Source organism: Spea bombifrons, chromosome 3, assembly GCF_027358695.1.
Source record: "Spea bombifrons isolate aSpeBom1 chromosome 3, aSpeBom1.2.pri, whole genome shotgun sequence".
Lineage (NCBI taxonomy): Eukaryota > Metazoa > Chordata > Amphibia > Anura > Pelobatidae > Spea > Spea bombifrons.
Window position 1 is genome coordinate 71,524,929 of NC_071089.1, and position 26,140 is coordinate 71,551,068.

Sequence of the window (26,140 nt, forward strand, 5' to 3'; positions counted from 1 at the left end):
TGACTAAACTTTAATTGATCTTAATGGTGTAAAACCAAATAAACACACTGGACAAGTAAAGCAAAAACAAAACCTTATAGCAAGGGTGTTTAACCCTCTCAATGCTGACCCAGTGACTTTGTCAAGTTCTGTGAATAATAGACTTAGAATTATAAGAGGCAAATGAGCCCAATTTCCGAGTTGCTGAGATCCTTGCATACTGTTAAGGGATTTCTGCCAAAGCAATAATTGGGCATTCAGTACTGTTCTGGGATCTCCACCAACTTAAATTAGAAACATGTGTCTGTCATTTTACACTTTAGATACCTCAGGTCTCTTTCTACAGTCCCTTTGGTCTAACTGCTGGTAAAGAGGTTTGGCTGCTCTCAAAGCAAACCCTTGTGGTTTCATTACGTGATATGGTCCTTACATGCATTTTGGCTCATACCCTTTATTATCTTTTAGTCAAGGACTGAATTGTGCCGCACAGATTTTTCTGACTACAACCAGATTTTATGGCTTAAAGGATATGTAATTTAATGTATATATATATAGAGAGAGAGAGAGAGAAAGAGAGAGATAAATATATATATATATATATATATATATATATATATATATATATATAGTTTAATAAGCTTCTCATAACCGTTATGTCAGTTCATCTTTATAAAAAGCAAGGTGCCCCTCCCCCGTAGGTGCTGGCATGTGCCCTGCTCTCCCTGTCATGACAGCAGTGCTATTGTGACATCATCAGAGCATAATAACCTCACACTGGGCGTGGAGCTTCAGTACTAGAGGAGACAGCAAGCTACTTGTAGTGACTGAACCTCCAGTAGTGCAAAGGATTAGTAAAGAGACTGACTTTTATTTATTCATTTTGACCCATTTCTCCTCCTGCTTTTGTGATCGCTGAGTGAGGCAAGTCAGGGCAGATATTGTCGCAAAAACAACTGACGAGATGGGGACAACACTAGGCCCCTGGGAATGGATGTGTACCTGCTGCAAAACCACATGTGGCCTATGCCGGCGTGCCTGCCCCTGCGCCTGTTCCTGCAACTGTCCTTGCTCCTGCAAGTGCCCCTGCAAGCGCAAGTGCCCCTGCGACTGCCCCTGCGACTGCCCGCGGGACTGCGACTGCCCTCGCGACTGCCCCTGTGACTGCTCCCGCGATTGCTTGTCAAACCTGTGCCCTGAAGAAGTGAAGGTCGAGGAAGTGAGCGCCGAGGATTACATTGACGAGGACAAAAAGGAGGTGAGAGCCCAACTCCGAGAGGACAACGCGGTGAAATCTTCTCTGAGGAGCTGTGGCGCCTTCACCTTTGGGTTGATTCTCACCGCCATGTATGCGGCCATCGTCCTCTTTGTGAAGAACTATAGCCTGAAGTACTGCATCGTGTCCTCAGTGGTCATCTGCATCCTCCTCACCCTCGGCATGGCCTTCTTCATGAAGATGCGGGTCACAGTGTTCCTTATGCTGCCCCAGCTCTTCTCAATTGAGGGCAAGACCATCGTGCTCCTGGTCGCCTTCTCGCTGGCCTTACAGGGACCTGCAGCCAACACCTTGGAGAATTTCCGGCGCTCATCTGAGTCCGTGTCCTGCGGCGTGGAACTGGCCATGAACCAGACCAAGGAGCTCCTGGAAAAAGTTAAAAGGCCGTTAGTGAGTGCGCTGGATATTCTGAGGAACATCGGCCAGAGGCTGAAAGGAGTGGCCGATCGGGCCAGAAAGTTCTTCAAGACGGTGACAGACGGAGTGAAGCACATCGGACGCGTCCTGCGGAATGTGTGGCGTTTTATCGCCAATATCGGGGAGGTCTGTAACGAGGAACTGGAAGTTCCCTATCTAAAGTGCAGGAAAATATTTGACACGGCACGGAATCAGTGCTTCCAGGTGATGCCATTCTTGTCATTCCTGTGCTACATTGTGGACGCCTTCAAACCGCTGTGTGGACTGGCTAAAACCGCTACAATCCTATGCCTCCTGCCAAAGTATCTCCAGAAATATGTCCGAAAGCATGTGAAAAACCCCATCATCAACATGCTCCGCAACATCAAGGACAAGTTTGAGTTTAACGTGACGGTTATTCACGACTTCGACATAAACCTGAACTCCAGCAAGAGCATCAAGCAGGTGGCAGTCGGCATCATGAGCGAAGTGCAGAGCACACTGAACCCCTATCTGGATGTGCTCAGCATGTTCAGCTATTCAATGACATTTGTTTGCCTCTTCATCTACATCATGGCCGCTCGGTACCAGCGCAAGTACCTCTATGAAGATAACCACGACAATATCTACATAACGCGGTCCTTCATAGAGCTGGACGTGATGAGAGCCAAGCAAGGGCGCAGAACCCTCCTGCCCCTTTCCGCCAGAGAGGCCTACAACTTCATCCTGCCAGGTTCGCTTTACCTGACCAAACGTGAGAGGAAGGGATATTCTTTTGACATCATCAACGTCTTCCGAAATGTTCTGGTGGTCGCATTTATGATGGTGATGGACTTCATCATCTACTGGGTGCTGGACATGGTGTATTACCTGCTGCAAGCGGACGTGGTTGCCAGAGCTCCGGTGACGTTCTCTGTGCTGATCAACGGCTCCGGTTATGCCAGCGAAATCTTCTCCAATGTGGTGTCTGCGTTTGACATCCTTCAGAGAGGGAACTTGACAGTTTTGTCAAAGAAATGCCTAGTCGCTCCGTCCGCCCCAGACTTTAAAGGATACATACTCATAGGTTCAATGTATGGCCTGTGCTTCCTCATTGCGATATTTGGCGTCTACATACGGAGGCTGCAGCGCGTAATCTGTGCCTATTATTACCCATCCCGTGAGCAGGAGCGCATCTGTTTTCTTTACAACAACTTGATAACCAAACGCACAAACATTGAGGACTCCTTGATCAGGAGCGTGAGGATGAATGCAGAGGACGGGGGGCACTCTAGCTTCCTGCAGGTCCTGGCGGCAAAACTCCCCGGGTGCCGCTGGTTTGCCCAGCTGTTGGGCACCAATGAGCAGTACTGCATGGCATGTGCCAAGACAATCACTGGCAGCGAGGGGCAGGACTGCGTGGCCTGCATCACCCCAGGCTGTAAAGGGATGTACTGCAGGGGCTGCTTTGAGATCCTTAATAACATCTGCACAATTTGTATGGCTCCACTGGCATACTCTGAGGCTATCGAAGAGGAGGTCGACTCCAGTGACGAAGAACAGGTCCACCTCTGGATCGATGCCATGAAAACCATTAAGGCTGAAGAGAAAGGAAAGAGGAAGAAGCTGAAAGAGGTTGTGAAGGATCGCCTCAAACAGGTTCTCCGTAGCCAGGGTAGCAGAGCAGCGTTAGGCGAGAAGCTCCTGGAGAAGTATAAGGAGGAGGTCCGTGGCAGGGAGGAAGATGAGAGCTCAGGAATCAGTGAGGTTGAATCCAGTGAGGACTCTGAAGATACAGATTTTGAATATCAGAACTCAACAGAGGACACTGACTCTTCAGATTCTGAGGACCACACGACCCCCCCATTCACAAAGTGGACAGAAGCACGAAGGAAGAGGGATCTGGTCACCCCCGCGCGGCAGAGGCCACCCAGGAGGAGAGGACGGCGGGCGGTGAAGAATGGAGGTGGAAACTAGAATGGAATTCAGAACTATACCCACCCCTTCTTCTACCTAAATTTCCTTTGTAATCCCTTCACCACCAAGTGAATCGGCTTGCATCCTGTTCCTGCTGGTTTAGACCACAGTTTTTTTGCGCCTTTCACTCTTAAATAAATTTTGACTTTGGGTTTGGGAAAACAAATAGCAGGTTTCTTTTAAGACATTTTAAATGTTCTTTTTTTATTATTTTTTTAGAAAACGAACAAAAAAGGATTAATACTTCAGGTCTACTGTACGTATTCCTTTCAATATTTAATGTCCCCAGATGTGAGTCGTTACTGCCAACTGAATGCCCAATCCATTCTTATGACAAGCAGATCCAACAGAAGCTAGCACTTTAGGTCAGTATTGCTGACAGTAGATCGTCTATACCTGCTGAATACAGAACTAGACTGATGCATCATTTTCAAAGCCATTCGCATCTGGGAGGTATTTAGTTTTGCTGGCTTTAATCGCCAAATTCACAGGTTTCAGCATCTCTTTAAATGTAATACTTATATTTTAATGCTACCAAAAAATATATAATGGGAAAACTAAAAAGAAAGTTACCCGAATGGTCAATTCCCGCATTCAGATTCAATGGTCATGTTGTAGTATAAGCTGCATAGCATAGTCCCAGATGTTTATGAGTACTAATGTGTACTGCTTCTATTTAAATTGTAGTAGATATGAACATAGGGATAAAAAAAGAAGATGGGGTGCAAGTCACATTTTACCACTCAGTAAATTAAGCCAAACACGCGTATAGATCATTCCCCATTATTATTATTTATATTATTATTATCTTTTATTTATATAGCGCCAATAGTTTACGCAGGGCTTACTACAGTACATGAATTCAAGGGATATGACAAGACAAGAATTGACAGAGAGAGCCCTGCTCGCAAGCTTACAATCTTGAGGGAATGGGGTGACAAACATAAGGCACAGAGAAACTGTGAGAGGTAGTGTGATGGTTGTATCAATGACAAGGAAGTTCTAGCAGCTAAGATGGTATGCTTCTCTGAAGAAGTGGGTTTTGAGATGTTTCTTGAATGTCGGGAGGGAGGGAGGGTGAATGCTGAAGGTTCCTTGGGAGTAGATTCCAGAGATATATGGCAGCTCGAGTGAAATCTTGTAGACGGGAAAAGGAAGAGGTGATAAGTGAGGAGGAGTGCCTTAGCCCATGGGAAGAACGTAGGGATCGAGTAAGAGAGTATTTGCTAATGAGGTCAGAAATGTATGGAGGAACCGTATTATGGATGGCCTTATATGTCAGTACCAGGATTTTAAATGTAATTCTAAAGGCAATTGGGAGCCAGTGGAGGGTTTCACAGAGTGGGGAAGCAGAAGAGGAGCGACGTGCAAGGAAGATAAGGAAGTCCCTCAGACCAGAGGAGGATGTCTGGAGAAAACCAGATCAAGTGAGTGTCCTCAGACCAGAGGAGGATGTCGGGGAGAGGAGTTTAGAGCTAGCAGAGTTGTTAGATATATCTAAAGGAATGTTAAAGTCACCCAGAATAAGGCAGGGGATATTAGGAGAGAGGAAGAAAGGGAGCCAGGCAGTCAAAGAACTGTGAGGTAGGGCCTGGAGGGCGATATATGACAGCAATTTGAAGAGAGAGTGGAGAGAAAAGATGGATTGTGTGAACTTCAAAGCAACAGAATGAGAGGGAGGGAGGGCTTGGTATATGCTGGAAGGTGCAGTCAGGTGAGAGAAGGATGCCTACACCACCACCCTTTCTGCCATCAGGCCTAGGAGTGTGGCATCCTGTTATCTATGAAATCAAAGAGTATTTTGTGTGTGGGGGGGGGAATCAGAGCTTTTGGCATACAAAGAAGAATGGATCCAGCCCCAAAATACCTTACCAACGATTAATGCATATTAAAGTACATAGGACCTACTTGAATATTTTGGGGTTTTGTTTACGTGAAAGAAAAGGAATAAACACCTGCTGGAGACACTGCGGCTCCAGAGCTGTTCAATGGAACGCATCTCCAGCAAGGCAAAAAGCTGAGGGCAGGGAAACAGCGCAAACGAGTTCTGATTAATCGCTCTATGCTTTTGCATAAAAAACAGGAAAATAATAGGTGACCCTCGGCTATCACAAACATCAAAAGACATATCGTGGCTAGAGTTTAACTTTAACCAATCTAGACCTTAGTTGGGTTTTCTCCACACTGTCCATCTCTCATTGTAATGTAGTGTAAAATAATTTAACCAACAAACTTTAAACAGAGTTTAAACACAGGTTTACTTTGAATCTACTTAAAATACATTTTGTACCTTTCACTTTCCTAGATTTCCTTTCAAGTCCTAGATTTTGCAGTTCCATACACTAAAACATATGCCACGATGTTTAAAGATTACAGATTTAAGACATTAATATATGCTTCAAAAAACTTCAAGGGGCAGGGAAATGACTAGATAATGCTGCCTGTTCCACAGTGAGACATAGATCTCAGCTTCCCTGAAGTAAACTAAATCACTACAAAATGACACTAATAAAACAATGTATCTCATTAGTTTATGAAACTGTTAGTATATGGCCAACTGAGGAGAGTTCAAAGATTCCAATATACTGATATGAATTTTGAAACAGCTGCCTCAGCGAAAAAGCTGCAAGGGTAAATCAATGTCAGGTTTGAACAGTATCAATGTATCTATTACTTATACAGCTAAGCCATTCTCCTAGCCAGTTTTAGTGGCTTCCACCCTGCATACACACATAAGCCGCTGAAATGAATCTTTCTGCGTGACACATTTTTTCTACTCTGCAATCTTGTGGTGTGGTGAAAATGTCATTAGGATGTAAGCCCCAAAAGGTAGACCGGCATTAACATACAGGCAACCCTGGGCAGGGCACCTAGATGGTAGGGGCACCTCTGCCAAGATGTCTGTTGGATTAGTAAGGCGGTATACACGAGGAGGCTCCAAAACCAGAGTTAGCCACAATTGACTCAATGACCTGACTAAACTTTAATTGATCTTAATGGTGTAAAACCAAATAAACACACTGGACAAGTAAAGCAAAAACAAAACCTTATAGCAAGGGTGTTTAACCCTCTCAATGCTGACCCAGTGACTTTGTTAAGTTCTGTGAATAATAGACTTAGAATTATAAGAGGCAAATGAGCCCAATTTCCGAGTTGCTGAGATCCTTGCATACTGTTAAGGGATTTCTGCCAAAGCAATAATTGGGCATTCAGTACTGTTCTGGGATCTCCACCAACTTAAATTAGAAACATGTGTCTGTCATTTTACACTTTAGATACCTCAGGTCTCTTTCTACAGTCCCTTTGGTCTAACTGCTGGTAAAGAGGTTTGGCTGCTCTCAAAGCAAACCCTTGTGGTTTCATTACGTGATATGGTCCTTACATGCATTTTGGCTCATACCCTTTATTATCTTTTAGTCAAGGACTGAATTGTGCCGCACAGATTTTTCTGACTACAACCAGATTTTATGGCTTAAAGGATATGTAATTTAATGTATATATATATAGAGAGAGAGAGAGAGAAAGAGAGAGATAAATATATATATATATATATATATATATATATATATATATATATATATAGTTTAATAAGCTTCTCATAACCGTTATGTCAGTTCATCTTTATAAAAAGCAAGGTGCCCCTCCCCCGTAGGTGCTGGCATGTGCCCTGCTCTCCCTGTCATGACAGCAGTGCTATTGTGACATCATCAGAGCATAATAACCTCACACTGGGCGTGGAGCTTCAGTACTAGAGGAGACAGCAAGCTACTTGTAGTGACTGAACCTCCAGTAGTGCAAAGGATTAGTAAAGAGACTGACTTTTATTTATTCATTTTGACCCATTTCTCCTCCTGCTTTTGTGATCGCTGAGTGAGGCAAGTCAGGGCAGATATTGTCGCAAAAACAACTGACGAGATGGGGACAACACTAGGCCCCTGGGAATGGATGTGTACCTGCTGCAAAACCACATGTGGCCTATGCCGGCGTGCCTGCCCCTGCGCCTGTTCCTGCAACTGTCCTTGCTCCTGCAAGTGCCCCTGCAAGCGCAAGTGCCCCTGCGACTGCCCCTGCGACTGCCCGCGGGACTGCGACTGCCCTCGCGACTGCCCCTGTGACTGCTCCCGCGATTGCTTGTCAAACCTGTGCCCTGAAGAAGTGAAGGTCGAGGAAGTGAGCGCCGAGGATTACATTGACGAGGACAAAAAGGAGGTGAGAGCCCAACTCCGAGAGGACAACGCGGTGAAATCTTCTCTGAGGAGCTGTGGCGCCTTCACCTTTGGGTTGATTCTCACCGCCATGTATGCGGCCATCGTCCTCTTTGTGAAGAACTATAGCCTGAAGTACTGCATCGTGTCCTCAGTGGTCATCTGCATCCTCCTCACCCTCGGCATGGCCTTCTTCATGAAGATGCGGGTCACAGTGTTCCTTATGCTGCCCCAGCTCTTCTCAATTGAGGGCAAGACCATCGTGCTCCTGGTCGCCTTCTCGCTGGCCTTACAGGGACCTGCAGCCAACACCTTGGAGAATTTCCGGCGCTCATCTGAGTCCGTGTCCTGCGGCGTGGAACTGGCCATGAACCAGACCAAGGAGCTCCTGGAAAAAGTTAAAAGGCCGTTAGTGAGTGCGCTGGATATTCTGAGGAACATCGGCCAGAGGCTGAAAGGAGTGGCCGATCGGGCCAGAAAGTTCTTCAAGACGGTGACAGACGGAGTGAAGCACATCGGACGCGTCCTGCGGAATGTGTGGCGTTTTATCGCCAATATCGGGGAGGTCTGTAACGAGGAACTGGAAGTTCCCTATCTAAAGTGCAGGAAAATATTTGACACGGCACGGAATCAGTGCTTCCAGGTGATGCCATTCTTGTCATTCCTGTGCTACATTGTGGACGCCTTCAAACCGCTGTGTGGACTGGCTAAAACCGCTACAATCCTATGCCTCCTGCCAAAGTATCTCCAGAAATATGTCCGAAAGCATGTGAAAAACCCCATCATCAACATGCTCCGCAACATCAAGGACAAGTTTGAGTTTAACGTGACGGTTATTCACGACTTCGACATAAACCTGAACTCCAGCAAGAGCATCAAGCAGGTGGCAGTCGGCATCATGAGCGAAGTGCAGAGCACACTGAACCCCTATCTGGATGTGCTCAGCATGTTCAGCTATTCAATGACATTTGTTTGCCTCTTCATCTACATCATGGCCGCTCGGTACCAGCGCAAGTACCTCTATGAAGATAACCACGACAATATCTACATAACGCGGTCCTTCATAGAGCTGGACGTGATGAGAGCCAAGCAAGGGCGCAGAACCCTCCTGCCCCTTTCCGCCAGAGAGGCCTACAACTTCATCCTGCCAGGTTCGCTTTACCTGACCAAACGTGAGAGGAAGGGATATTCTTTTGACATCATCAACGTCTTCCGAAATGTTCTGGTGGTCGCATTTATGATGGTGATGGACTTCATCATCTACTGGGTGCTGGACATGGTGTATTACCTGCTGCAAGCGGACGTGGTTGCCAGAGCTCCGGTGACGTTCTCTGTGCTGATCAACGGCTCCGGTTATGCCAGCGAAATCTTCTCCAATGTGGTGTCTGCGTTTGACATCCTTCAGAGAGGGAACTTGACAGTTTTGTCAAAGAAATGCCTAGTCGCTCCGTCCGCCCCAGACTTTAAAGGATACATACTCATAGGTTCAATGTATGGCCTGTGCTTCCTCATTGCGATATTTGGCGTCTACATACGGAGGCTGCAGCGCGTAATCTGTGCCTATTATTACCCATCCCGTGAGCAGGAGCGCATCTGTTTTCTTTACAACAACTTGATAACCAAACGCACAAACATTGAGGACTCCTTGATCAGGAGCGTGAGGATGAATGCAGAGGACGGGGGGCACTCTAGCTTCCTGCAGGTCCTGGCGGCAAAACTCCCCGGGTGCCGCTGGTTTGCCCAGCTGTTGGGCACCAATGAGCAGTACTGCATGGCATGTGCCAAGACAATCACTGGCAGCGAGGGGCAGGACTGCGTGGCCTGCATCACCCCAGGCTGTAAAGGGATGTACTGCAGGGGCTGCTTTGAGATCCTTAATAACATCTGCACAATTTGTATGGCTCCACTGGCATACTCTGAGGCTATCGAAGAGGAGGTCGACTCCAGTGACGAAGAACAGGTCCACCTCTGGATCGATGCCATGAAAACCATTAAGGCTGAAGAGAAAGGAAAGAGGAAGAAGCTGAAAGAGGTTGTGAAGGATCGCCTCAAACAGGTTCTCCGTAGCCAGGGTAGCAGAGCAGCGTTAGGCGAGAAGCTCCTGGAGAAGTATAAGGAGGAGGTCCGTGGCAGGGAGGAAGATGAGAGCTCAGGAATCAGTGAGGTTGAATCCAGTGAGGACTCTGAAGATACAGATTTTGAATATCAGAACTCAACAGAGGACACTGACTCTTCAGATTCTGAGGACCACACGACCCCCCCATTCACAAAGTGGACAGAAGCACGAAGGAAGAGGGATCTGGTCACCCCCGCGCGGCAGAGGCCACCCAGGAGGAGAGGACGGCGGGCGGTGAAGAATGGAGGTGGAAACTAGAATGGAATTCAGAACTATACCCACCCCTTCTTCTACCTAAATTTCCTTTGTAATCCCTTCACCACCAAGTGAATCGGCTTGCATCCTGTTCCTGCTGGTTTAGACCACAGTTTTTTGCGCCTTTCACTCTTAAATAAATTTTGACTTTGGGTTTGGGAAAACAAATAGCAGGTTTCTTTTAAGACATTTTAAATGTTCTTTTTTTATTATTTTTTTAGAAAACGAACAAAAAAGGATTAATACTTCAGGTCTACTGTACGTATTCCTTTCAATATTTAATGTCCCCAGATGTGAGTCGTTACTGCCAACTGAATGCCCAATCCATTCTTATGACAAGCAGATCCAACAGAAGCTAGCACTTTAGGTCAGTATTGCTGACAGTAGATCGTCTATACCTGCTGAATACAGAACTAGACTGATGCATCATTTTCAAAGCCATTCGCATCTGGGAGGTATTTAGTTTTGCTGGCTTTAATCGCCAAATTCACAGGTTTCAGCATCTCTTTAAATGTAATACTTATATTTTAATGCTACCAAAAAATATATAATGGGAAAACTAAAAAGAAAGTTACCCGAATGGTCAATTCCCGCATTCAGATTCAATGGTCATGTTGTAGTATAAGCTGCATAGCATAGTCCCAGATGTTTATGAGTACTAATGTGTACTGCTTCTATTTAAATTGTAGTAGATATGAACATAGGGATAAAAAAGAAGATGGGGTGCAAGTCACATTTTACCACTCAGTAAATTAAGCCAAACACGCGTATAGATCATTCCCCATTATTATTATTATTATTATTATTATCTTTTATTTATATAGCGCCAATAGTTTACGCAGGGCTTACTACAGTACATGAATTCAAGGGATATGACAAGACAAGAATTGACAGAGAGAGCCCTGCTCGCAAGCTTACAATCTTGAGGGAATGGGGTGACAAACATAAGGCACAGAGAAACTGTGAGAGGTAGTGTGATGGTTGTATCAATGACAAGGAAGTTCTAGCAGCTAAGATGGTATGCTTCTCTGAAGAAGTGGGTTTTGAGATGTTTCTTGAATGTCGGGAGGGAGGGAGGGAGGGTGAATGCTGAAGGTTCCTTGGGAGTAGATTCCAGAGATATATGGCAGCTCGAGTGAAATCTTGTAGACGGGAAAAGGAAGAGGTGATAAGTGAGGAGGAGTGCCTTAGCCCATGGGAAGAACGTAGGGATCGAGTAAGAGAGTATTTGCTAATGAGGTCAGAAATGTATGGAGGAACCGTATTATGGATGGCCTTATATGTCAGTACCAGGATTTTAAATGTAATTCTAAAGGCAATTGGGAGCCAGTGGAGGGTTTCACAGAGTGGGGAAGCAGAAGAGGAGCGACGTGCAAGGAAGATAAGGAAGTCCCTCAGACCAGAGGAGGATGTCTGGAGAAAACCAGATCAAGTGAGTGTCCTCAGACCAGAGGAGGATGTCGGGGAGAGGAGTTTAGAGCTAGCAGAGTTGTTAGATATATCTAAAGGAATGTTAAAGTCACCCAGAATAAGGCAGGGGATATTAGGAGAGAGGAAGAAAGGGAGCCAGGCAGTCAAAGAACTGTGAGGTAGGGCCTGGAGGGCGATATATGACAGCAATTTGAAGAGAGAGTGGAGAGAAAAGATGGATTGTGTGAACTTCAAAGCAACAGAATGAGAGGGAGGGAGGGCTTGGTATATGCTGGAAGGTGCAGTCAGGTGAGAGAAGGATGCCTACACCACCACCCTTTCTGCCATCAGGCCTAGGAGTGTGGCATCCTGTTATCTATGAAATCAAAGAGTATTTTGTGTGGGGGGGGGGGAATCAGAGCTTTTGGCATACAAAGAAGAATGGATCCAGCCCCAAAATACCTTACCAACGATTAATGCATATTAAAGTACATAGGACCTACTTGAATATTTTGGGGTTTTGTTTACGTGAAAGAAAAGGAATAAACACCTGCTGGAGACACTGCGGCTCCAGAGCTGTTCAATGGAACGCATCTCCAGCAAGGCAAAAAGCTGAGGGCAGGGAAACAGCGCAAACGAGTTCTGATTAATCGCTCTATGCTTTTGCATAAAAAACAGGAAAATAATAGGTGACCCTCGGCTATCACAAACATCAAAAGACATATCGTGGCTAGAGTTTAACTTTAACCAATCTAGACCTTAGTTGGGTTTTCTCCACACTGTCCATCTCTCATTGTAATGTAGTGTAAAATAATTTAACCAACAAACTTTAAACAGAGTTTAAACACAGGTTTACTTTGAATCTACTTAAAATACATTTTGTACCTTTCACTTTCCTAGATTTCCTTTCAAGTCCTAGATTTTGCAGTTCCATACACTAAAACATATGCCACGATGTTTAAAGATTACAGATTTAAGACATTAATATATGCTTCAAAAAACTTCAAGGGGCAGGGAAATGACTAGATAATGCTGCCTGTTCCACAGTGAGACATAGATCTCAGCTTCCCTGAAGTAAACTAAATCACTACAAAATGACACTAATAAAACAATGTATCTCATTAGTTTATGAAACTGTTAGTATATGGCCAACTGAGGAGAGTTCAAAGATTCCAATATACTGATATGAATTTTGAAACAGCTGCCTCAGCGAAAAAGCTGCAAGGGTAAATCAATGTCAGGTTTGAACAGTATCAATGTATCTATTACTTATACAGCTAAGCCATTCTCCTAGCCAGTTTTAGTGGCTTCCACCCTGCATACACACATAAGCCGCTGAAATGAATCTTTCTGCGTGACACATTTTTTCTACTCTGCAATCTTGTGGTGTGGTGAAAATGTCATTAGGATGTAAGCCCCAAAAGGTAGACCGGCATTAACATACAGGCAACCCTGGGCAGGGCACCTAGATGGTAGGGGCACCTCTGCCAAGATGTCTGTTGGATTAGTAAGGCGGTATACACGAGGAGGCTCCAAAACCAGAGTTAGCCACAATTGACTCAATGACCTGACTAAACTTTAATTGATCTTAATGGTGTAAAACCAAATAAACACACTGGACAAGTAAAGCAAAAACAAAACCTTATAGCAAGGGTGTTTAACCCTCTCAATGCTGACCCAGTGACTTTGTCAAGTTCTGTGAATAATAGACTTAGAATTATAAGAGGCAAATGAGCCCAATTTCCGAGTTGCTGAGATCCTTGCATACTGTTAAGGGATTTCTGCCAAAGCAATAATTGGGCATTCAGTACTGTTCTGGGATCTCCACCAACTTAAATTAGAAACATGTGTCTGTCATTTTACACTTTAGATACCTCAGGTCTCTTTCTACAGTCCCTTTGGTCTAACTGCTGGTAAAGAGGTTTGGCTGCTCTCAAAGCAAACCCTTGTGGTTTCATTACGTGATATGGTCCTTACATGCATTTTGGCTCATACCCTTTATTATCTTTTAGTCAAGGACTGAATTGTGCCGCACAGATTTTTCTGACTACAACCAGATTTTATGGCTTAAAGGATATGTAATTTAATGTATATATATATAGAGAGAGAGAGAGAGAAAGAGAGAGATAAATATATATATATATATATATATATATATATATATATATATATAGTTTAATAAGCTTCTCATAACCGTTATGTCAGTTCATCTTTATAAAAAGCAAGGTGCCCCTCCCCCGTAGGTGCTGGCATGTGCCCTGCTCTCCCTGTCATGACAGCAGTGCTATTGTGACATCATCAGAGCATAATAACCTCACACTGGGCGTGGAGCTTCAGTACTAGAGGAGACAGCAAGCTACTTGTAGTGACTGAACCTCCAGTAGTGCAAAGGATTAGTAAAGAGACTGACTTTTATTTATTCATTTTGACCCATTTCTCCTCCTGCTTTTGTGATCGCTGAGTGAGGCAAGTCAGGGCAGATATTGTCGCAAAAACAACTGACGAGATGGGGACAACACTAGGCCCCTGGGAATGGATGTGTACCTGCTGCAAAACCACATGTGGCCTATGCCGGCGTGCCTGCCCCTGCGCCTGTTCCTGCAACTGTCCTTGCTCCTGCAAGTGCCCCTGCAAGCGCAAGTGCCCCTGCGACTGCCCCTGCGACTGCCCGCGGGACTGCGACTGCCCTCGCGACTGCCCCTGTGACTGCTCCCGCGATTGCTTGTCAAACCTGTGCCCTGAAGAAGTGAAGGTCGAGGAAGTGAGCGCCGAGGATTACATTGACGAGGACAAAAAGGAGGTGAGAGCCCAACTCCGAGAGGACAACGCGGTGAAATCTTCTCTGAGGAGCTGTGGCGCCTTCACCTTTGGGTTGATTCTCACCGCCATGTATGCGGCCATCGTCCTCTTTGTGAAGAACTATAGCCTGAAGTACTGCATCGTGTCCTCAGTGGTCATCTGCATCCTCCTCACCCTCGGCATGGCCTTCTTCATGAAGATGCGGGTCACAGTGTTCCTTATGCTGCCCCAGCTCTTCTCAATTGAGGGCAAGACCATCGTGCTCCTGGTCGCCTTCTCGCTGGCCTTACAGGGACCTGCAGCCAACACCTTGGAGAATTTCCGGCGCTCATCTGAGTCCGTGTCCTGCGGCGTGGAACTGGCCATGAACCAGACCAAGGAGCTCCTGGAAAAAGTTAAAAGGCCGTTAGTGAGTGCGCTGGATATTCTGAGGAACATCGGCCAGAGGCTGAAAGGAGTGGCCGATCGGGCCAGAAAGTTCTTCAAGACGGTGACAGACGGAGTGAAGCACATCGGACGCGTCCTGCGGAATGTGTGGCGTTTTATCGCCAATATCGGGGAGGTCTGTAACGAGGAACTGGAAGTTCCCTATCTAAAGTGCAGGAAAATATTTGACACGGCACGGAATCAGTGCTTCCAGGTGATGCCATTCTTGTCATTCCTGTGCTACATTGTGGACGCCTTCAAACCGCTGTGTGGACTGGCTAAAACCGCTACAATCCTATGCCTCCTGCCAAAGTATCTCCAGAAATATGTCCGAAAGCATGTGAAAAACCCCATCATCAACATGCTCCGCAACATCAAGGACAAGTTTGAGTTTAACGTGACGGTTATTCACGACTTCGACATAAACCTGAACTCCAGCAAGAGCATCAAGCAGGTGGCAGTCGGCATCATGAGCGAAGTGCAGAGCACACTGAACCCCTATCTGGATGTGCTCAGCATGTTCAGCTATTCAATGACATTTGTTTGCCTCTTCATCTACATCATGGCCGCTCGGTACCAGCGCAAGTACCTCTATGAAGATAACCACGACAATATCTACATAACGCGGTCCTTCATAGAGCTGGACGTGATGAGAGCCAAGCAAGGGCGCAGAACCCTCCTGCCCCTTTCCGCCAGAGAGGCCTACAACTTCATCCTGCCAGGTTCGCTTTACCTGACCAAACGTGAGAGGAAGGGATATTCTTTTGACATCATCAACGTCTTCCGAAATGTTCTGGTGGTCGCATTTATGATGGTGATGGACTTCATCATCTACTGGGTGCTGGACATGGTGTATTACCTGCTGCAAGCGGACGTGGTTGCCAGAGCTCCGGTGACGTTCTCTGTGCTGATCAACGGCTCCGGTTATGCCAGCGAAATCTTCTCCAATGTGGTGTCTGCGTTTGACATCCTTCAGAGAGGGAACTTGACAGTTTTGTCAAAGAAATGCCTAGTCGCTCCGTCCGCCCCAGACTTTAAAGGATACATACTCATAGGTTCAATGTATGGCCTGTGCTTCCTCATTGCGATATTTGGCGTCTACATACGGAGGCTGCAGCGCGTAATCTGTGCCTATTATTACCCATCCCGTGAGCAGGAGCGCATCTGTTTTCTTTACAACAACTTGATAACCAAACGCACAAACATTGAGGACTCCTTGATCAGGAGCGTGAGGATGAATGCAGAGGACGGGGGGCACTCTAGCTTCCTGCAGGTCCTGGCGGCAAATTCCCCGGGTGCCGCTGGTTTGCCCAGCTGTTGGGCACCAATGAGCAGTACTGCATGGCATGTGCCAAGACAATCACTGGCAGCGAGGGGCAGGACTGCGTGGCCTGCATCACCCCAGGCTGTAAAGGGATGTACTGCAGGGGCTGCTTTGAGATCCTTAATAACATCTGCACAATTTGTATGGCTCCACTGGCATACTCTGAGGCTATCGAAGAGGAGGTCGACTCCAGTGACGAAGAACAGGTCCACCTCTGGATCGATGCCATGAAAACCATTAAGGCTGAAGAGAAAGGAAAGAGGAAGAAGCTGAAAGAGGTTGTGAAGGATCGCCTCAAACAGGTTCTCCGTAGCCAGGGTAGCAGAGCAGCGTTAGGCGAGAAGCTCCTGGAGAAGTATAAGGAGGAGGTCCGTGGCAGGGAGGAAGATGAGAGCTCAGGAATCAGTGAGGTTGAATCCAGTGAGGACTCTGAAGATACAGATTTTGAATATCAGAACTCAACAGAGGACACTGACTCTTCAGATTCTGAGGACCACACGACCCCCCCATTCACAAAGTGGACAGAAGCACGAAGGAAGAGGGATCTGGTCACCCCCGCGCGGCAGAGGCCACCCAGGAGGAGAGGACGGCGGGCGGTGAAGAATGGAGGTGGAAACTAGAATGGAATTCAGAACTATACCCACCCCTTCTTCTACCTAAATTTCCTTTGTAATCCCTTCACCACCAAGTGAATCGGCTTGCATCCTGTTCCTGCTGGTTTAGACCACAGTTTTTTGCACCTTTCACTCTTAAATAAATTTTGACTTTGGGTTTGGGAAAACAAATAGCAGGTTTCTTTTAAGACATTTTAAATGTTCTTTTTTTATTATTTTTTTAGAAAACGAACAAAAAAGGATTAATACTTCAGGTCTACTGTACGTATTCCTTTCAATATTTAATGTCCCCAGATGTGAGTCGTTACTGCCAACTGAATGCCCAATCCATTCTTATGACAAGCAGATCCAACAGAAGCTAGCACTTTAGGTCAGTATTGCTGACAGTAGATCGTCTATACCTGCTGAATACAGAACTAGACTGATGCATCATTTTCAAAGCCATTCGCATCTGGGAGGTATTTAGTTTTGCTGGCTTTAATCGCCAAATTCACAGGTTTCAGCATCTCTTTAAATGTAATACTTATATTTTAATGCTACCGAAAAATATATAATGGGAAAACTAAAAAGAAAGTTACCCGAATGGTCAATTCCCGCATTCAGATTCAATGGTCATGTTGTAGTATAAGCTGCATAGCATAGTCCCAGATGTTTATGAGTACTAATGTGTACTGCTTCTATTTAAATTGTAGTAGATATGAACATAGGGATAAAAAAAGAAGATGGGGTGCAAGTCACATTTTACCACTCAGTAAATTAAGCCAAACACGCGTATAGATCATTCCCCATTATTATTATTATTATTATTATTATTATCTTTTATTTATATAGCGCCAATAGTTTACGCAGGGCTTACTACAGTACATGAATTCAAGGGATATGACAAGACAAGAATTGACAGAGAGAGCCCTGCTCGCAAGCTTACAATCTTGAGGGAATGGGGTGACAAACATAAGGCACAGAGAAACTGTGAGAGGTAGTGTGATGGTTGTATCAATGACAAGGAAGTTCTAGCAGCTAAGATGGTATGCTTCTCTGAAGAAGTGGGTTTTGAGATGTTTCTTGAATGTCGGGAGGGAGGGAGGGTGAATGCTGAAGGTTCCTTGGGAGTAGATTCCAGAGATATATGGCAGCTCGAGTGAAATCTTGTAGACGGGAAAAGGAAGAGGTGATAAGTATGGAGGAGTGCCTTAGCCCATGGGAAGAACGTAGGGATCGAGTAAGAGAGTATTTGCTAATGAGGTCAGAAATGTATGGAGGAACCGTATTATGGATGGCCTTATATGTCAGTACCAGGATTTTAAATGTAATTCTAAAGGCAATTGGGAGCCAGTGGAGGGTTTCACAGAGTGGGGAAGCAGAAGAGGAGCGACGTGCAAGGAAGATAAGGAAGTCCCTCAGACCAGAGGAGGATGTCTGGAGAAAACCAGATCAAGTGAGTGTCCTCAGACCAGAGGAGGATGTCGGGGAGAGGAGTTTAGAGCTAGCAGAGTTGTTAGATATATCTAAAGGAATGTTAAAGTCACCCAGAATAAGGCAGGGGATATTAGGAGAGAGGAAGAAAGGGAGCCAGGCAGTCAAAGAACTGTGAGGTAGGGCCTGGAGGGCGATATATGACAGCAATTTGAAGAGAGAGTGGAGAGAAAAGATGGATTGTGTGAACTTCAAAGCAAAGGTGCAGTCAGGTGAGAGAAGGATGCCTACACCACCACCCTTTCTGCCATCAGGCCTAGGAGTGTGGCATCCTGTTATCTATGAAATCAAAGAGTATTTTGTGTGTGGGGGGGGAATCAGAGCTTTTGGCATACAAAGAAGAATGGATCCAGCCCCAAAATACCTTACCAACGATTAATGCATATTAAAGTACATAGGACCTACTTGAATATTTTGGGGTTTTGTTTACGTGAAAGAAAAGGAATAAACACCTGCTGGAGACACTGCGGCTCCAGAGCTGTTCAATGGAACGCATCTCCAGCAAGGCAAAAAGCTGAGGGCAGGGAAACAGCGCAAACGAGTTCTGATTAATCGCTCTATGCTTTTGCATAAAAAACAGGAAAATAATAGGTGACCCTCGGCTATCACAAACATCAAAAGACATATCGTGGCTAGAGTTTAACTTTAACCAATCTAGACCTTAGTTGGGTTTTCTCCACACTGTCCATCTCTCATTGTAATGTAGTGTAAAATAATTTAACCAACAAACTTTAAACAGAGTTTAAACACAGGTTTACTTTGAATCTACTTAAAATACATTTTGTACCTTTCACTTTCCTAGATTTCCTTTCAAGTCCTAGATTTTGCAGTTCCATACACTAAAACATATGCCACGATGTTTAAAGATTACAGATTTAAGACATTAATATATGCTTCAAAAAACTTCAAGGGGCAGGGAAATGACTAGATAATGCTGCCTGTTCCACAGTGAGACATAGATCTCAGCTTCCCTGAAGTAAACTAAATCACTACAAAATGACACTAATAAAACAATGTATCTCATTAGTTTATGAAACTGTTAGTATATGGCCAACTGAGGAGAGTTCAAAGATTCCAATATACTGATATGAATTTTGAAACAGCTGCCTCAGCGAAAAAGCTGCAAGGGTAAATCAATGTCAGGTTTGAACAGTATCAATGTATCTATTACTTATACAGCTAAGCCATTCTCCTAGCCAGTTTTAGTGGCTTCCACCCTGCATACACACATAAGCCGCTGAAATGAATCTTTCTGCGTGACACATTTTTTCTACTCTGCAATCTTGTGGTGTGGTGAAAATGTCATTAGGATGTAAGCCCCAAAAGGTAGACCGGCATTAACATACAGGCAACCCTGGGCAGGGCACCTAGATGGTAGGGGCACCTCTGCCAAGATGTCTGTTGGATTAGTAAGGCGGTATACACGAGGAGGCTCCAAAACCAGAGTTAGCCACAATTGACTCAATGACCTGACTAAACTTTAATTGATCTTAATGGTGTAAAACCAAATAAACACACTGGACAAGTAAAGCAAAAACAAAACCTTATAGCAAGGGTGTTTAACCCTCTCAATGCTGACCCAGTGACTTTGTCAAGTTCTGTGAATAATAGACTTAGAATTATAAGAGGCAAATGAGCCCAATTTCCGAGTTGCTGAGATCCTTGCATACTGTTAAGGGATTTCTGCCAAAGCAATAATTGGGCATTCAGTACTGTTCTGGGATCTCCACCAACTTAAATTAGAAACATGTGTCTGTCATTTTACACTTTAGATACCTCAGGTCTCTTTCTACAGTCCCTTTGGTCTAACTGCTGGTAAAGAGGTTTGGCTGCTCTCAAAGCAAACCCTTGTGGTTTCATTACGTGATATGGTCCTTACATGCATTTTGGCTCATACCCTTTATTATCTTTTAGTCAAGGACTGAATTGTGCCGCACAGATTTTTCTGACTACAACCAGATTTTATGGCTTAAAGGATATGTAATTTAATGTATATATATATAGAGAGAGAGAAAGAGAGAGATAAATATATATATATATATATATATATATATATATATATAGTTTAATAAGCTTCTCATAACCGTTATGTCAGTTCATCTTTATAAAAAGCAAGGTGCCCCTCCCCCGTAGGTGCTGGCATGTGCCCTGCTCTCCCTGTCATGACAGCAGTGCTATTGTGACATCATCAGAGCATAATAACCTCACACTGGGCGTGGAGCTTCAGTACTAGAGGAGACAGCAAGCTACTTGTAGTGACTGAACCTCCAGTAGTGCAAAGGATTAGTAAAGAGACTGACTTTTATTTCTTCATTTTGACCCATTTCTCCTCCTGCTTTTGTGATCGCTGAGTGAGGCAAGTCAGGGCAGATATTGTCGCAAAAACAACTGACGAGATGGGGACAACACTAGGCCCCTGGGAATGGATGTGTACCTGCTGCAAAACCACATGTGGCCTATGCCGGCGTGCCTGCCCCTGCGCCTGTTCCTGCAACTGTCCTTGCTCCTGCAAGTGCCCCTGCAAGCGCAAGTGCCCCTGCGACTGCCCCTGCGACTGCCCGCGGGACTGCGACTGCCCTCGCGACTGCCCCTGTGACTGCTCCCGCGATTGCTTGTCAAACCTGTGCCCTGAAGAAGTGAAGGTCGAGGAAGTGAGCGCCGAGGATTACATTGACGAGGACAAAAAGGAGGTGAGAGCCCAACTCCGAGAGGACAACGCGGTGAAATCTTCTCTGAGGAGCTGTGGCGCCTTCACCTTTGGGTTGATTCTCACCGCCATGTATGCGGCCATCGTCCTCTTTGTGAAGAACTATAGCCTGAAGTACTGCATCGTGTCCTCAGTGGTCATCTGCATCCTCCTCACCCTCGGCATGGCCTTCTTCATGAAGATGCGGGTCACAGTGTTCCTTATGCTGCCCCAGCTCTTCTCAATTGAGGGCAAGACCATCGTGCTCCTGGTCGCCTTCTCGCTGGCCTTACAGGGACCTGCAGCCAACACCTTGGAGAATTTCCGGCGCTCATCTGAGTCCGTCTCCTGCGGCGTGGAACTGGCCATGAACCAGACCAAGGAGCTCCTGGAAAAAGTTAAAAGGCCGTTAGTGAGTGCGCTGGATATTCTGAGGAACATCGGCCAGAGGCTGAAAGGAGTGGCCGATCGGGCCAGAAAGTTCTTCAAGACGGTGACAGACGGAGTGAAGCACATCGGACGCGTCCTGCGGAATGTGTGGCGTTTTATCGCCAATATCGGGGAGGTCTGTAACGAGGAACTGGAAGTTCCCTATCTAAAGTGCAGGAAAATATTTGACACGGCACGGAATCAGTGCTTCCAGGTGATGCCATTCTTGTCATTCCTGTGCTACATTGTGGACGCCTTCAAACCGCTGTGTGGACTGGCTAAAACCGCTACAATCCTATGCCTCCTGCCAAAGTATCTCCAGAAATATGTCCGAAAGCATGTGAAAAACCCCATCATCAACATGCTCCGCAACATCAAGGACAAGTTTGAGTTTAACGTGACGGTTATTCACGACTTCGACATAAACCTGAACTCCAGCAAGAGCATCAAGCAGGTGGCAGTCGGCATCATGAGCGAAGTGCAGAGCACACTGAACCCCTATCTGGATGTGCTCAGCATGTTCAGCTATTCAATGACATTTGTTTGCCTCTTCATCTACATCATGGCCGCTCGGTACCAGCGCAAGTACCTCTATGAAGATAACCACGACAATATCTACATAACGCGGTCCTTCATAGAGCTGGACGTGATGAGAGCCAAGCAAGGGCGCAGAACCCTCCTGCCCCTTTCCGCCAGAGAGGCCTACAACTTCATCCTGCCAGGTTCGCTTTACCTGACCAAACGTGAGAGGAAGGGATATTCTTTTGACATCATCAACGTCTTCCGAAATGTTCTGGTGGTCGCATTTATGATGGTGATGGACTTCATCATCTACTGGGTGCTGGACATGGTGTATTACCTGCTGCAAGCGGACGTGGTTGCCAGAGCTCCGGTGACGTTCTCTGTGCTGATCAACGGCTCCGGTTACGCCAGCGAAATCTTCTCCAATGTGGTGTCTGCGTTTGACATCCTTCAGAGAGGGAACTTGACAGTTTTGTCAAAGAAATGCCTAGTCGCTCCGTCCGCCCCAGACTTTAAAGGATACATACTCATAGGTTCAATGTATGGCCTGTGCTTCCTCATTGCGATATTTGGCGTCTACATACGGAGGCTGCAGCGCGTAATCTGTGCCTATTATTACCCATCCCGTGAGCAGGAGCGCATCTGTTTTCTTTACAACAACTTGATAACCAAACGCACAAACATTGAGGACTCCTTGATCAGGAGCGTGAGGATGAATGCAGAGGACGGGGGGCACTCTAGCTTCCTGCAGGTCCTGGCGGCAAAACTCCCCGGGTGCCGCTGGTTTGCCCAGCTGTTGGGCACCAATGAGCAGTACTGCATGGCATGTGCCAAGACAATCACTGGCAGCGAGGGGCAGGACTGCGTGGCCTGCATCACCCCAGGCTGTAAAGGGATGTACTGCAGGGGCTGCTTTGAGATCCTTAATAACATCTGCACAATTTGTATGGCTCCACTGGCATACTCTGAGGCTATCGAAGAGGAGGTCGACTCCAGTGACGAAGAACAGGTCCACCTCTGGATCGATGCCATGAAAACCATTAAGGCTGAAGAGAAAGGAAAGAGGAAGAAGCTGAAAGAGGTTGTGAAGGATCGCCTCAAACAGGTTCTCCGTAGCCAGGGTAGCAGAGCAGCGTTAGGCGAGAAGCTCCTGGAGAAGTATAAGGAGGAGGTCCGTGGCAGGGAGGAAGATGAGAGCTCAGGAATCAGTGAGGTTGAATCCAGTGAGGACTCTGAAGATACAGATTTTGAATATCAGAACTCAACAGAGGACACTGACTCTTCAGATTCTGAGGACCACACGACCCCCCCATTCACAAAGTGGACAGAAGCACGAAGGAAGAGGGATCTGGTCACCCCCGCGCGGCAGAGGCCACCCAGGAGGAGAGGACGGCGGGCGGTGAAGAATGGAGGTGGAAACTAGAATGGAATTCAGAACTATACCCACCCCTTCTTCTACCTAAATTTCCTTTGTAATCCCTTCACCACCAAGTGAATCGGCTTGCATCCTGTTCCTGCTGGTTTAGACCACAGTTTTTTGCGCCTTTCACTCTTAAATAAATTTTGACTTTGGGTTTGGGAAAACAAATAGCAGGTTTCTTTTAAGACATTTTAAATGTTCTTTTTTTATTATTTTTTTAGAAAACGAACAAAAAAGGATTAATACTTCAGGTCTACTGTACGTATTCCTTTCAATATTTAATGTCCCCAGATGTGAGTCGTTACTGCCAACTGAATGCCCAATCCATTCTTATGACAAGCAGATCCAACAGAAGCTAGCACTTTAGGTCAGTATTGCTGACAGTAGATCGTCTATACCTGCTGAATACAGAACTAGACTGATGCATCATTTTCAAAGCCATTCGCATCTGGGAGGTATTTAGTTTTGCTGGCTTTAATCGCCAAATTCACAGGTTTCAGCATCTCTTTAAATGTAATACTTATATTTTAATGCTACCGAAAAATATATAATGGGAAAACTAAAAAGAAAGTTACCCGAATGGTCAATTCCCGCATTCAGATTCAATGGTCATGTTGTAGTATAAGCTGCATAGCATAGTCCCAGATGTTTATGAGTACTAATGTGTACTGCTTCTATTTAAATTGTAGTAGATATGAACATAGGGATAAAAAAAGAAGATGGGGTGCAAGTCACATTTTACCACTCAGTAAATTAAGCCAAACACGCGTATAGATCATTCCCCATTATTATTATTATTATTATTATTATCTTTTATTTATATAGCGCCAATAGTTTACGCAGGGCTTACTACAGTACATGAATTCAAGGGATATGACAAGACAAGAATTGACAGAGAGAGCCCTGCTCGCAAGCTTACAATCTTGAGGGAATGGGGTGACAAACATAAGGCACAGAGAAACTGTGAGAGGTAGTGTGATGGTTGTATCAATGACAAGGAAGTTCTAGCAGCTAAGATGGTATGCTTCTCTGAAGAAGTGGGTTTTGAGATGTTTCTTGAATGTCGGGAGGGAGGGAGGGTGAATGCTGAAGGTTCCTTGGGAGTAGATTCCAGAGATATATGGCAGCTCGAGTGAAATCTTGTAGACGGGAAAAGGAAGAGGTGATAAGTGAGGAGGAGTGCCTTAGCCCATGGGAAGAACGTAGGGATCGAGTAAGAGAGTATTTGCTAATGAGGTCAGAAATGTATGGAGGAACCGTATTATGGATGGCCTTATATGTCAGTACCAGGATTTTAAATGTAATTCTAAAGGCAATTGGGAGCCAGTGGAGGGTTTCACAGAGTGGGGAAGCAGAAGAGGAGCGACGTGCAAGGAAGATAAGGAAGTCCCTCAGACCAGAGGAGGATGTCTGGAGAAAACCAGATCAAGTGAGTGTCCTCAGACCAGAGGAGGATGTCGGGGAGAGGAGTTTAGAGCTAGCAGAGTTGTTAGATATATCTAAAGGAATGTTAAAGTCACCCAGAATAAGGCAGGGGATATTAGGAGAGAGGAAGAAAGGGAGCCAGGCAGTCAAAGAACTGTGAGGTAGGGCCTGGAGGGCGATATATGACAGCAATTTGAAGAGAGAGTGGAGAGAAAAGATGGATTGTGTGAACTTCAAAGCAACAGAATGAGAGGGAGGGAGGGCTTGGTATATGCTGGAAGGTGCAGTCAGGTGAGAGAAGGATGCCTACACCACCACCCTTTCTGCCATCAGGCCTAGGAGTGTGGCATCCTGTTATCTATAAAATCAAAGAGTATTTTGTGTGGGGGGGGGAATCAGAGCTTTTGGCATACAAAGAAGAATGGATCCAGCCCCAAAATACCTTACCAACGATTAATGCATATTAAAGTACATAGGACCTACTTGAATATTTTGGGGTTTTGTTTACGTGAAAGAAAAGGAATAAACACCTGCTGGAGACACTGCGGCTCCAGAGCTGTTCAATGGAACGCATCTCCAGCAAGGCAAAAAGCTGAGGGCAGGGAAACAGCGCAAACGAGTTCTGATTAATCGCTCTATGCTTTTGCATAAAAAACAGGAAAATAATAGGTGACCCTCGGCTATCACAAACATCAAAAGACATATCGTGGCTAGAGTTTAACTTTAACCAATCTAGACCTTAGTTGGGTTTTCTCCACACTGTCCATCTCTCATTGTAATGTAGTGTAAAATAATTTAACCAACAAACTTTAAACAGAGTTTAAACACAGGTTTACTTTGAATCTACTTAAAATACATTTTGTACCTTTCACTTTCCTAGATTTCCTTTCAAGTCCTAGATTTTGCAGTTCCATACACTAAAACATATGCCACGATGTTTAAAGATTACAGATTTAAGACATTAATATATGCTTCAAAAAACTTCAAGGGGCAGGGAAATGACTAGATAATGCTGCCTGTTCCACAGTGAGACATAGATCTCAGCTTCCCTGAAGTAAACTAAATCACTACAAAATGACACTAATAAAACAATGTATCTCATTAGTTTATGAAACTGTTAGTATATGGATTCCAATATACTGATATGAATTTTGAAACAGCTGCCTCAGCGAAAAAGCTGCAAGGGTAAATCAATGTCAGGTTTGAACAGTATCAATGTATCTATTACTTATACAGCTAAGCCATTCTCCTAGCCAGTTTTAGTGGCTTCCACCCTGCATACACACATAAGCCGCTGAAATGAATCTTTCTGCGTGACACATTTTTTCTACTCTGCAATCTTGTGGTGTGGTGAAAATGTCATTAGGATGTAAGCCCCAAAAGGTAGACCGGCATTAACATACAGGCAACCCTGGGCAGGGCACCTAGATGG

The 26,140-nt window shown here is 45.3% G+C and overlaps 3 protein-coding genes and 1 pseudogene across 3 annotated transcripts; all 4 read left to right on the plus strand.

The window, feature by feature from the left end:
- Positions 1-940: 940 nt before the first annotated feature.
- On the plus strand, positions 941-3,604 carry LOC128483999 (DC-STAMP domain-containing protein 2-like). Its single transcript, XM_053460319.1, has one exon. The coding sequence runs from the start codon at positions 941-943 to the stop codon at positions 3,602-3,604; it is 2,664 nt and encodes an 887-aa protein (XP_053316294.1).
- A 3,915-nt stretch (positions 3,605-7,519) lies between these two features.
- On the plus strand, positions 7,520-10,183 carry LOC128484000 (DC-STAMP domain-containing protein 2-like). The gene has a single exon (XM_053460320.1). It carries the CDS (start codon positions 7,520-7,522, stop codon positions 10,181-10,183), a length of 2,664 nt encoding a protein of 887 aa, XP_053316295.1.
- Positions 10,184-14,096: 3,913 nt separating this feature from the next.
- LOC128484001 (DC-STAMP domain-containing protein 2-like) lies at positions 14,097-16,759 on the plus strand (annotated as a pseudogene).
- A 3,863-nt stretch (positions 16,760-20,622) lies between these two features.
- Positions 20,623-23,286, plus strand: LOC128484002 (DC-STAMP domain-containing protein 2-like). Its single transcript, XM_053460322.1, has one exon. The coding sequence runs from the start codon at positions 20,623-20,625 to the stop codon at positions 23,284-23,286; it is 2,664 nt and encodes an 887-aa protein (XP_053316297.1).
- Positions 23,287-26,140: the final 2,854 nt, after the last annotated feature.

Coding starts and splice junctions, on each gene's coding strand:
- LOC128484000 (XM_053460320.1), top strand. CDS start 7,520: ATGGGGACAACACTAGGCCCCTGGGAATGGATGTGTACCTGCTGCAAA.
- LOC128484002 (XM_053460322.1), top strand. CDS start 20,623: ATGGGGACAACACTAGGCCCCTGGGAATGGATGTGTACCTGCTGCAAA.
- LOC128483999 (XM_053460319.1), top strand. CDS start 941: ATGGGGACAACACTAGGCCCCTGGGAATGGATGTGTACCTGCTGCAAA.